Raw genomic sequence first — 13,036 nt, 5'->3', positions numbered from 1 at the left:
CTTGAGGAGTTTTCCGCAGAGAGTCACTTCCTTTCACAGCTCACATCCTCCTGTCTGTTTTTAGGGGCGAACCACAGTGCAAAAGAGCTGTGCCAACCCCGTGTGGCACGAGCAGGTGGTCTTCAAGGAAATGTTCCCTCCCTTGTGTCGGAGGGTGAAGATCCAGGTGTGGGACGAAGGCAGCATGAATGACGTGGCGCTGGCCACCCACTTCATCGACCTGAAGAAGATCTCCAATGAGCAGGATGGAGATAAAGGTGAAGCCTCCCACGTCTGCCTTGGAAACAGGTCTCAAAATGGCGGCATTCAGGCCCTCGCCTTTACACCAGGAGGGTCCAGGCGGCAGGTGTTAGGCCTGGCCAGGCTTCTGTCGGTCTGCAGCTTGGCTTGGTTCAGGGTGGTGGTTGGAGCTGGGCTCAGGGGGGCAGGTTTGGTCCTGGTCCCAGGTCTTCCATGAGCACCACTCTGTGTCCTTGATAGAATCTAATTGATTAGATCTGTGGTTGCTAAACTAAGGTTTATCCACCTGATCTGACTTGCTAGATTTTTTAAAAATTTGGAATGACTCACAAGCAAAATGGTTTTTACATTTCAGATCCCCCCTGCCGCCACAATTACGTCCCCAACCGCTGATGGGAGCATGAAATTATGAGGTTGGTGGGGAGCTGTGGCCGGCAGAGTGATCCAGGAAGGGAATAGAGAGTCCCAGCTAACCCCCAAGTCAGTAGGAAGGGGTCAGGGAAAGAGCTCCCACTCAGTAAATACCTGGTTTTTTTTGGGGGGGGGTGAGTACTGGGGATTGAACTCAGGTGCACTCAACCACTGAGCCACATCCCCATTCTTTTTTATATTTTATTTAGAGACAGGGTCTCACTCAAGTGCTTAGGCCCCTGCTGTTGCTGAGGCTGGCTTTGAACTCACTATCCTTATGACTCAGCCTCCTGAGCCACTGGGATTACAGGTGTATGCTGCTGCACCTGACTTTAGTGTATGGCTTTTTATTTGGAAAACCTAAGTTAGTGGGTGACAATTCTCCAAATAGCTCAACACACCCCTCCTCTTTAAATCCCCAGGCAACCTTTCCCTGTACCGCTAGTTTATGCTAATGGACAGTTATGGAGGCATGCACACACACAGATCACACACACGTATGCACAAACCCAAACACACAAGTGCATACAGGTAGAACATCATAAATATATCATATATGAAGTTAGTATAGTTATGGTACCTTTTCCCTCTATCAGATTGAAGCCTTGCTAAGAACAGAGAACAGGAATTACATATTTTTATGCCCCTCATGGGTGACAGCATAGAAAGGCCTCAATGGATTTCCATTGTCTCTTTCTTCACATTATGGAAGCATTTACCACTTGACCAGAAAAGCACAGTCCCTCATCTACACCATTTTCCCACTCAATGAAAGCATGTTTTATTCACAACTTTCAGAAGCACTTTGATGTGTTCAGGAAGATGGATATCACTGCTTAACAAGTAGACATCAGGGACCATAAAATCTCTCTATTTCCTTTAATACAATTTCCCTGCTCCAAGTCTACATAAGGGAGGGCGAGAATCTACTCCATTGAAGTCAGGGCTGGATAGAGAACATTTAGGCACAAAACGACTATTAACAGAAACATGTATGGAAACATCTAATTGTCCACCGTGGGGAAATTGGTAGGCAAATTAAGATACATTTATTTATTCACAATAGTAATATTCTTAAACATTCCCCAAGGATCTGTGTGAAACGCTTCTTAGACATTATTACTTTTTGAAAATTTTCCACATTTTATTGGTGCATTGTAGTTGTACATATTGATGGGATTTGTTGTTACACATTTGTACTCGCACACAATACAACAATATAAGTGGGCCAATATCACCTCAGCAATTTCTCTTAATTTTGATAGATGAGATAGGCACTATTAACAATTCCTCTAGATGAGGAAACTGAGGCATATAGAAGTTAAAAAAAAAAAAGAAGTGAAAAAACTTGTGCAAAGTCACGTAGTTTGAAAGTACCAGAGCTGAGACTCCAACTTCAGGACCACGAGGCTGAACTGTGAGCCAAAAAGGAATATTAATGTTGCCAAAGAGATGTTCCCAAAGATACTGCGCATTTTCTCCAACACTATATTTTAAGAAGGGAAAATACTTATGCCAGGAACAAGTTAAAATTACCAGGTCTTTTCAGCTCTATGTATAGAACATATCTAGAAGCACTCATTTCTCTTCATCCCAGCTACCTCACCCTGTTCCAAACCACTGATGTCTTCAGTTTTGATGATGAAATGGTCAGTGGGCCAGTTTGCCCACATCTGTTTTCATTCCCCTCCACAGAGCAGCACAGTGATCTTAAAAGAGATGTGACCGTACCACATCTTTGCTTAAATTCCTTTCATGTATCCCCATGGAATTTAAGATAAAGACCAAAATCCGTATCAAGACCTCTAAGACACCACCTCCCACTGGCTCCTCATTCAGCTCAATCTTTAGCTCCCTGCTCCTCTCCAACTGGCACATGTTGCTTCCCAGGCCCAGAACACACACACACACACACACACACACACACACACACACGTGCACACACATGCACACACATGCATTCTTGCTCTCCCTCCCTCCCTTCTCTCTCTGCCTGCCTAACTCCTCTGCATGCTGTATCAGCTGCTGTTTGTAGATCTCCTTTGTGGTGTTTATAATGTAAATATTTATTTGTTCATTGTTTGTGTCTGCTTGTCCTCTGCTGAGCTCTTTGGTTGGTCTCTGGCACGGTGGCTGGCTTGGTTAGGAGTCAATAAACATTTGATGAATGAAGGGAGCAAAGGGAGGCTCGTTGGCCTTCATAACAGTATTACAAATGTTACAAATGGGACACACACAGAAAAAAAGATGAAAAGAAAAATCAGTTCAGTGTCTTTCGGTGATACTATATCCTGCAGATACCCTCTTTTGTCTTTTCTGTGTATTGTATATTTTTAAAAGACTGTGAATAGCTCTGATAAAGAGAATGCATGGTAAACTTGAAGACCTGCCAGATGACTAAAGCTCGGGGTCCTCCTAGGCTTCCTCCCTACCTTTGGACCTGCCTGGATCAACCTGTACGGCTCCCCCAGGAACCACAGTCTGATGGACGACTACCAGGAACTGAACGAAGGCTTTGGGGAAGGGGTGTCATTCAGGGGCAGAATTTTGGTAGAAATTGCTGTGGAAATCCTCTCAGGAGGGGCCCAGGAGTCCAAGTTTTCCAAGGCACTGAAGGAGCTGAAGTTGTCTTCCAAGGACAAAGACTCCAAGTCTTCCAAAGGCTCCAGTAAGGACAAGGCGGACAGAGCCGATGATGGGAAGCCCCAGCAGCCGTCCGACAGAGCTCACTCCACCGAGGTGGAGGTGGAGACCTTCGAAGTCCCCCCGGAGGTAGGTCTGAGCTCTGCTCCTGAGACCCCACTTGAGGCAAGCCCAGGACACACACAGCACCTGTCCCAGGCCCCCTGAAGGTCTTTGCCTGCAGCTGTGTCATTCTTCCTGCAAAATTGTTGGCCCAGCCCCGTGTTGTGGGGTGGATCCTCTGCCTCTGCACAGCCATCTGGTAGGGCAGATTCCTTCGGAGTCCCCCCAAACACAGATTCCGTGGGAACCCAGAGGAAGAGACATGGACGTGCTCTGGGGTGCTGGTGGGAGTGGCGGGGGGACTGGCTCAGCTGGATCCGTGTGGGCTTCTGGGAGCTTGGGGAGGAGGAGGGTGGGAGAGGAGGGGAGGAGGCCGCAGGCTGGGTGTGAGAACTTGAGAAACCTATTCCCTGCATGAAGCTGGGAAGAAAGCACAGCCCCAGGGATCTCCTGCTGTTGCTCTCCAGAAAGCACAGCAGCGTCTTGCCAGCCCTCTCCTGCATTACCAGCAGGAGGTCTGGGGCTCCAGGGTGAACATCCATGTCTCTCACCACTTAGCTCTGCAACAGCAATTTGTAGTTAAGCAAGTGAGTTTCACATTTTGTCAGCGGCTGAGGTGGGTAGCCTCTCAGCTTGGCTAACTCTGCCTCTGGAGTGAGTGTTTCTCAGGTCAACTGGACGGGAGGCCATGGCTGGGCTCCCAGAGCTGTCCATTCCTAGGCAGCCACAGGATTGAAGTGTGAGGGTCTCTCTGGCCTTGGCAGAGCCACTTACTTTTACCACCGGGATCTTATAAACCTGAGGAAACTGTAGGGGACAAGTGGGAACACAGGGCTGGCAGCCTTGGGGTTGGTCCTCGTGGTGGCTGGGATGCTAACACCACTGTGTCTCCGTTTACTCATCAGCAAAATGAGGTCCAACAGCTGCTCTGTCGTGGGCATCTGCTGGGGGTTAAGGAGAGAATGCGTGTAAACGGGTCAGCAGAGTTTCTGACACACACGCAGGCAGCTTGCCATGCGTTTGTCATTGTTCTCAATGGAACTGTGGTTTGCTCCTGCCACTAGGGGGCAGCTCTCCAAAGCTTTCCACCTGTGGTTTGTGACTTGGTATTTCAGGGACTTCCCCAAAGCTCTGCCTCTGTACTCACATATTGGGAAACAGTCTCTGGAGATGTGTGCTGCCAGTAGGTTGTGGTTAGAATCAGGGATTCGGTGTGCTTTCAGAATATATGCCAATGTTGAAAACTTAACTTTGGACTCGCCAAGAAATTATGAGTCGCTTAATGGCCACCTGAGCTGATATCCCCTGTATCTGTCCTTCTGGTTCTCTTTCTTACTGAAGGCTGAGGCTGGACATTCCTTTATGAGCTAGGATTGCCATCTAGAAAGAAACTAGAAGATTTTCTTAATGGAAGTCAATATCCTTAAGATATTTGCTAAAGATCCCTGAAGAAATAAACTCTATCCAGGAGCAAGGGAGTCTTGGGAACTTACTTGTCTACAAAGCCAGGGGACATCTTGGCTATTGTGTAGAAGGTGACAGAGAGCAGGAAATTCAGGCATCATTCACACTCTTGTCCCCAGCTTCCTCCTTCACCTGGGCTTTTGTTTGTGGCCAGTTCCTCGTTGGGTTTAATGGTTACCTACTGCTGCCCAACGGCTTACCCCAAAGCTTAGCTGAAAACAACAAATGCTTATTTTCTGTGGGTGAGGAATTTGGAAATAGCTTAGCTCGTGTTCTGGCTCACGATTTCTCATGAAGTTTCAGCCAAGGTCTTGGCAGGGACAGAAGCCTTCTGAAGGCCCCACCTCACTTGGGCAGGAGGTTGGTCCCTGGCTGTTGGTGGGAGGCCTCAGTTGCTCACTGTGTGGACCCTCTCTCAGGCTGCTTGAGTGTCCTCATGACCTGGCATCTGGCTCCCCAAGAGCAGGTGATCTAAACCGGAGTAAGGCAGAGACTCTTTCATGACCTAGCCATGGAAGTCACCCACTGATGTTTCTGCTGTGTTCTAATAGAAACAAATTATTAGTCCAGCCCATCTGCAAAGGGAGGAGAATTAGGCTTCATTTTTTCAGGGGAGGATTGGCTGAGAATTTGTGGTTGTATTTTTAAACCACAGCTCTGACTTTCTACCCTCCCTGCAGCCTGAGCAGTTTGGAGCTTACCCCCAACAACCCTTCTACCACATCTCTTTTAGCTGCCCAGGGTCCTCGAGCTCCCATGTTTCCAGTTGAAGTCATGCCCTCACTGCACATATGGGCAGTCGAGAGACCCCATAAGGCTGGCCTCCCCAACCACCCCTCTCACACCATCAAAGCTTCCCCCGCTCCCCTGTGCCAGACTCCAATGGAGTAGAGTCAATCTACTCCAAGTGAATGGACACTTGTTGAGTAGCTTCTTGTTTAAATATCATTTTCAGCTTGGTAAGAGTAAAAATAGAGCCTAGTTTATGGGATAGAAGGGGAAGGAAGACATGCAAACCAATGTTAGTGCATTGGGAGGTATAGGTCGTCAAAGCAAATGGCTTTAGGTTGTGGCAGAGTGGTGCAGGATTACTGCTTGGCCTTGCCTCCATTTGACTCTTTGGGCAGGTGACTTACCCTCCTTGTGCCTACTTCCTGTGATAACCTACTTCATAGGTAGTTTCTTATCATTTCCATTTTCTCCTGGTGGGCCCTATTATGATGCTTATGTCACAGATAAGGAAAGTGACAGTCATAGAGTGAGCATGACTTGCCCAAAGCTAGGAAATAGCAGAGCTGAGATTTGAAGAAGTCTCTTCTGGCTGTGGTCCTGGCAGTCCCTCTCCCAGGCTCTTCCTCCTGGAGAGTGAACTCAGCCTGGGAAGGTGAGATAAGAAATGGTTATTGCTGTGGGTAGACTGTGACTAAGATCCATGAAACACTGTCCAGCATCTCTAGCAATGAGGGAAATGCAAATCAAACTACACCGAGATTTCATCTCACTGCAGTCAGTATGGCAATGATCAAGAATACGAATACTAATAAATGTTGGCAAGGAGGTGGCGGAAAAGGTACCGTCATACATTGTTGGTGGGACTAAAAATTAGCTCAACCATCCCACTTCTCGGTATTTAAAGGATTTAAAATCAGCATACTACAATGATGCAGCCACATCAATGTTTACAGCAGCTCAGTTCATAATAGCTAATCTATGGAGCCAACCTAGGTACCTTCAACAGATGAATGGGTAAAGAAAATGTGGTCCATATACACAATGGATTATTACTCAGCCATAAAGGCCCTTGAATGTTTTCTCTGATATGTGGAAGCTAATCCAAATTGGAGTGCAGGAAGAAAGAGAGAAAGGAAAAAAAAATAAGGGGAAGGGGGAATTAAAAAATAGAGGAAAAATTATAGAGTAAGGGGATTGAGGGGGAGGACGGAGGGACAGGATAGGGGAAGAATAGTGGAATGAATCTGAGCACATGAATATACCACAGTGAATTCAAGCATCAAGTATAATCCACAAGACACTAATTGAAAATATATATGTATATAAATAAATTCCAGAAAGACCAGTAGAGTAGAGGGAGGGGAACAAGGGAGGGAGGAGGGGAGGGGAAAGTGCTGGGGATTGAATTAGCAGATTATATTCCATGCTATTGTGATTATGTCCAAATGTATCCCAATGTGAATATATATCTAAAAATAATTTAAAAGACCCAGCACAAGTCCCCACTCTGTTCCATGCTCTGGTCAACAGAGACATTTCCTGGGACTGCCAACACTACAGGAGGCATCCAAGTGAAGGAAGGGGTCACCTTTCACCTAATGATTGGCTGTCTGAAGGATGCTTTTGACCCAATGTGACTTTAACCCCCAGGGGCTACAAATGCTTTGTTTCCTTAGATTAATCTTACTGGTTTTCTGCAGATTTCAATAAGTCCAACCAAAAACCAAACAAAAACAAACAAACCAGGAAGCAAAGATTGTATGACTTTCGCTCACCCAGAATGTGATGCTGGGTCGCTGTACTCCATTGACATCTGCTCCCTAAATCATAGCCTGTTTCATGTCAATAAGAGTCATTTGAAAATAATTGTGTGTTGCCTTGGGATGGCCCCTGTCTTGTGACCTGCCACAGTCCTAGGCTTCCAGAGTGGAGGTTCCTTTTCAAAGCAGCCTTGGTGGAGACAGCTCTCAGGTCTGGCTTTTACTTGCTTTGACTTGACCTTGGAAAGCCTCCTACTCTCTGAACTTGAGTTTATTCAGGTAAAGGGTGGAAGCTGGAATAAACACTCTGGCCCTTTGTAGCATAGAAGCACGTGTGCCTCGGGCTGGGTGGATCCCTCCCAGCAGCAGCCATCGGGCCTCTAGCACCCTGGATTCACAGGATTGGTTGACACTCCTGGGCACATCTAACCCTCCACCCTTTGAGCTGAGTTCGCTCATTATTTCAGGAAGTAACTTTGACTTTGTGTCAGCACGGAGGATTGGAATAACACACATCAGGGGATTGGGATAACACACATCTGTGGTCACAACACATGGGAAAGCTACTCAATAACCTCAAGCTTTAGTTTTCTTGTCTGAAAAATGGGAATAGTCCAGATTTTGCCCTCTCAAAGTTGTTGTTGGGGTGGGGGGAATAACTTAATGTATGTGAGCATCCTGTAGAAGCCATGAAGTGAAGCTCCAAAAGCAAGGGTTGCTGTGACTCAGGATTTCATCTTTGGTTCTTGGTTTCTGAAAGCCTGATCAGCTGAAGGTCATCCCAGGTTGGCGTTTCACCCAGAGTCTTAGAAAGACATAGACACCAAGCTGACCCTCTGATGTGAAAGGAGGTTCTGTGCATTTTAAGGTAGCCAATCAGAAGGTTGAGCCTGATCATTCTAAGTAAGTGATTGCATTTGGATTTGCAATTTATTGGCCATGATTCCTGCTTGTCTGATCAGTGGGGAGATGCAGCATTTCAGGCTGAAACAGAGTCAAGTGTCTATAAATGTTGTTGATCAGGTCAACCTCATTGACCCGGCTTCCTGGTGAAAGAAGATAATCAGTTTGTCTAATATTCTTTTTTCTTTCTGTAGATCACACCAGAAAAATATGAGGAATTTTTACTCTTTGGGGCATTTTTTGAAGCTACCATGATTGACCGGAAGATTGGCGATAAACCTATCAGCTTTGAAGTTTCTATTGGTAAGTGAAGACAAGCACAGTTCTTGACACAGACCTGTTTCTTGAATAAGTTAATTAGTGTCCTATGTGAAGTGACAGCACCCTAGTGGAGGCGGGCATCTCGGAAAGAAGGGAGTAGTCCCTAGTGTCCATGTATAAGGGGCAGATTTTTTTTTTCATACTTTTAAAAAGTGGTTAATAGAATAGGTTTAGATTCAGAGTTTCAGGGATAAATAAGCTCATACCTTCAAAATAGCACATGCACAGTAGATGCTTGACCTTGGGAAACCCCAGGTCCTAGCAATCTTCCTGGGCTATGGTGCAGCTGGGTTAGCCATTCCAAGGAATAGCATCCCATCAGAGAAGATCTTGATTCAGGCAGTTGTCTTGCAGCAGGACAGAAAATTGGAAATGGGGTACTGTCTCCACGAGTAGAAAGTGGTTCTTAGGAAGGTGGCCACTGTGAGCTGCTGGCCATCTTGGTAGCTGGTAAAGTATCTGGATGAAGCACTAATAGCATCTACTACAGAAATAGAAAGGAGTGACAGGCAGCCGGTGTGGAGAGGAAGAGAAGAGGCCAGGGAGGGAGGCCAGCAGGGGAGGACTTAGGAAGACTTCCCAAATTAGGGGGTTCCAGAATCACAAGCTTGTGATCCCAGAGATTTCTTGATTTAAACAAAGTTGACCAGGTCTATAATATGGCCAGCTCTGGGACTGGCCATATTCATCTTAGTCTTTTGTTAAGCATTTGAAATCAGATTGTAAAATAGAAAGATCAAGGACACCAATAATCCTGCAGGGGCTATCTATTCTTACGCAGAGACATTTGTCCTACAAAAGCTGCCCTGTTTGCCCCGGTGTAATGTTTTCCCTTCCTTCTTTCCTTCTTCCTCCTTTCTCTGTCTCCTATTTCTTTTTAAAACATGGTGTTGACTTTGGGGACTTAGACAAGGAATTTTCTCTTAGAGGAGAAGCAGTTTGGGAAAGGTTTTCGAGATTTTTTTTTTTTTTTAGTGAAAAAAAGTGGTTTACAAAATGACACATCTTCAATGATCCTTTACCAACTTTTGGAAGGATACACACTAAGATATTTAAAATGGCTATAACTGAATTTTGTAATTTCTAGCGACCCTTTTCTTTGTTACTTGCCTATGTCTTCTACTTTCTAAGTTGTGTGCTTTTTTACAAAAGAGCAAGTAAGGGGATGGAGAGGGTGGCTCATTGTCGTTGTCAGTCTTATTCTCTTTCCACCTTCACCCTGAGATCTTATTTCCATGGGAGGACGAGACCTTGGGTCCCTCATGCCAAGTCGACGGTTCTACTTGCTGACATCCGGCCCCTCTCCCCCGGCTGCTGCCTTTGCAGGTAATTATGGGAACCTGATTGACGGAGGGTTCCATCACGGCAGTAAGAAGAAGTCCTCTGAATTAACTGAAGAAGACACCGTTCCCCTGCTGCAGGAAGGAGAAGCGGAAGCAGCCCACGATGTGGCCATCCCCATGTCTTCCACCACGCATCCGGAGAAGCCTCTGGTGACCGAGGGGAACAGGTAGGAGCACAGCAGGTGAGAGCAGCCAAGGTTCCTGATGGTGGGATTTGGCTCAGTTTCTGGGGCTCTTTCATTTAGTTTCCTGAAATTCAGAAACATTATTATTTTTTTATCTCAGTCATGGAGCAAGGTACAAAGAGGGGACACATGGTAAGTAGGACTCCACACGTTATTTATTAAGGGCAGAACAGGGATGATGGTGATGATCATGTCCGAAACCCTTTTTCTCTATAACTTTGAAGCCCAATAGAGTCCAAAGGTCTGAACTTAACATTTCACACTAAACCCTATCAACAGTTATTATCCACATCTGTGTCACTATGTTAACTTGATTTGGTGGGATTATTTAATAGATATTTCTTATCTTATTTTTGCCACAGTTATTTGCAAACCAAAGAACTCAAATAATGTTTGTCAGCCACCAGAAAAGACCATTTCCAATGGGGCACCTATATGCACCCCCACAGATCTCCTTTAATCCATGCAAATTTTCAACCCATAAGGAGATGTAAAATGATAGCATTCTTTTTTAAGAAAATAGTGTCAAGCACCAATCAAGTGATTTATGAAAATAAAAAAGCAAATATAGTAAGAGTGTTCTATTGTTGAATCTTGTGTTATGAGTGAAAAAAATCTCTGATGTCATTGGATGGCTTTCCTCATTTCACACGTGGGAGATGGGAATCCAGCCATGTTACGTTGGCCACTATGGGGAGGTATCCAGCAAACTCATTAGGGGGTTCTTCTTCCTGCTCAGGAGGATGTAAGCCACCTAAGACATTAAAGTCTAGAATAGTTAGAACAAAAGACAAAGTCAGAAAGATAGATTTTCAAAAGGTGGAGGCCCTGATAGGTCCAGTCCACACAGGAGCTTGGGCTAGACAATTAGAAAATGGCTCCTGTGGTTTATTTGAGGGGTACATTAAAGGCAGGGATAAGGGTTCAGGGGTGCAGTCTTGCTTCCTTATGTCTTGCGGTCAGCAGGTTGATTGGCATGTTGGCAGTTCACGCCCATCTCAGAGGGGCTGTATGGCTGCAGCAGGTCACCCCATCTCCAATGGAAGAAAGAGCTTAATAGGGCTCACAATGTGTCTGGGCAGTCTTAGCCAGAGGAAATGTCCACTGGAAGTCCCCAGACACCAGATTCTCCTATTCATTAGGCTGCGATGTGTGTGAAGTAGTCCACACACAGCCCACAGATGGCTCTCAACAGGCCACTACAAGGCCATATTGCCATCTCTTTAATCTCTGCACTTCTTGACCTAGACACTATTTCTGGGAACTGACTCATGGGTTCCTGACCACTGTTAGGATAATAAGGATTCCCAAATCCCCCTGACAGCTCTCTTCTGAACATCAGATCCAAACACCTCCACTTGGGCATCTCACAGATCATTTACCAGGCTCAACATTTTCACAGATAACTTTTCTCCTTATCTCCTATCTTTCCTATTTTATGGATTCATTCCGCCATTCTCTGAGTCCTCCAACCCACCACTGGAAGGTTGTCAGTTGCTCTTTTTTTCCCCCTTCATGCCCACATTCAATCAGGGATGAAGTCTGATCAATTCTAGTTCTTCCTATCTAATGCTATTTCTTTAATTCTGGCCATTAGCATCTTTGGCCTGAATTATCTTAAAAATCTCCTACCTGGCTTGGATTTTCTTCAAGATACTCACTGAACTTGCTGAACCAATATTCCCTTGATTCACATCCCTCATTGACTCCCTGTGCTTTTAGAATTAATTCCAGGGGTTGGAGCTTATGGCTTTAATCCCCATCTACTCTCCAGCATCATCTGGAGTCACCACAAATCCCCCACCCCACCCCACTCCACTTCCTCCAGCTGTGCAATCCTCAACTTGTCCTGCTAATTGCTGCTTCTGCGTCTTTGGACATGCTTCTCTGGCAGCAGGCTCCTCCTCAGCTGCCAGCTCCTTGCACCCTTCAAGAGTAAGCCCAGCCTCCTTCCCCTGGACCCCAAGCCTGGTATGGACTTCCGTACACCTTCAGCAAGCACAAATCACACTGGCTTAAGATGTCTGTACTCACCTGTCTTCCCTCTGGGACAGTGAAGGCAGGCATTGTGCCATCGCCTGTTTATCTCCTCAGCTCTGTGCCTGGTAGAGGTGGATACGTATTTTTCGATGAATCAAGGAGTTACTGGCTTGGCACAGGGTACCCTAGGATTAGAGAAGGGGTAGGTGACTAAGCCTGCTGGGGAGGAGGCAGAGTTGGGATAGGTCATAGAAAAGGAGACACTCTGAAAGATGAGAAAGGCATAAGAGGTTGGTCAAAGTAGGTGGAGGAAGTTAAAGCAGTTAACTTAGCTGCTGTTCCTCTTATTTTTGAGCATTCTCTACATTTTCTAAACCCTCCCTCTCATGGAGTACATCCCCTCTCCCTGGATCCCCTTCTTTGGGGTCTCTTTGGCTCCTTGGCATCCATACATGGTTGTTTTTTTCTTTTTGGATGAAAGAATCCCCAACTTCCCTGTCCTTGAACTCCATTCTCAAAGCTGAGACATCAGTGAATCCTACAACTGGATCTGCAGCTTGGAGAGACTTTATGAGGCTACTCAGAGGTACTCTGCCTCCAATCACCCTCCTCACCTTGCTGGACTAGCTCATTATTGACTATTGGTGGGATTTCAGGGTGGAGTATGGGAAGGGCTTAGGAGGAGCTGAGAGGTCTCAAGGCATCTTGGATAGAGCATATCTGAGTGCTACTAGAAGATCAAAAATAAGTCATGGTGGTGGTTTTTGGTAGAGCTGGCCTTCCTTTTTACTTCTCGGTCACTATATTGAGGCTTTCTCCACATAGTGGCAAACCAGAGAGGCAGCAGCTGGATTGGAAGAGTCTGTCTATACTAAATTGCTATACACATGAACACACACGTGCACACAAACACACATGCACACACATGTATGAACACACACAACTTATTTCA

General features: G+C 45.8%; 1 protein-coding gene across 1 annotated transcript in view; it reads left to right on the top strand.

The window, feature by feature from the left end:
- The window catches only part of Fer1l6 (fer-1 like family member 6), a 113,498-nt gene that overhangs the window by 17,597 nt on the left and 82,865 nt on the right, over positions 1-13,036 (top strand). The window contains exons 9-12 of the mRNA XM_026407638.2: positions 65-257; positions 3,071-3,423; positions 8,450-8,558; positions 9,903-10,086. Coding sequence (XP_026263423.2) covers positions 65-257; positions 3,071-3,423; positions 8,450-8,558; positions 9,903-10,086 — 839 coding nt within the window. The remainder of the gene's footprint in view (positions 1-64; positions 258-3,070; positions 3,424-8,449; positions 8,559-9,902; positions 10,087-13,036) is intronic.

This window comes from Urocitellus parryii, chromosome 7 (assembly GCF_045843805.1).
Source record: "Urocitellus parryii isolate mUroPar1 chromosome 7, mUroPar1.hap1, whole genome shotgun sequence".
In the NCBI taxonomy this organism is placed as follows: domain Eukaryota; kingdom Metazoa; phylum Chordata; class Mammalia; order Rodentia; family Sciuridae; genus Urocitellus; species Urocitellus parryii.
This window is presented reverse-complemented; position numbering and strand designations above follow the sequence as displayed.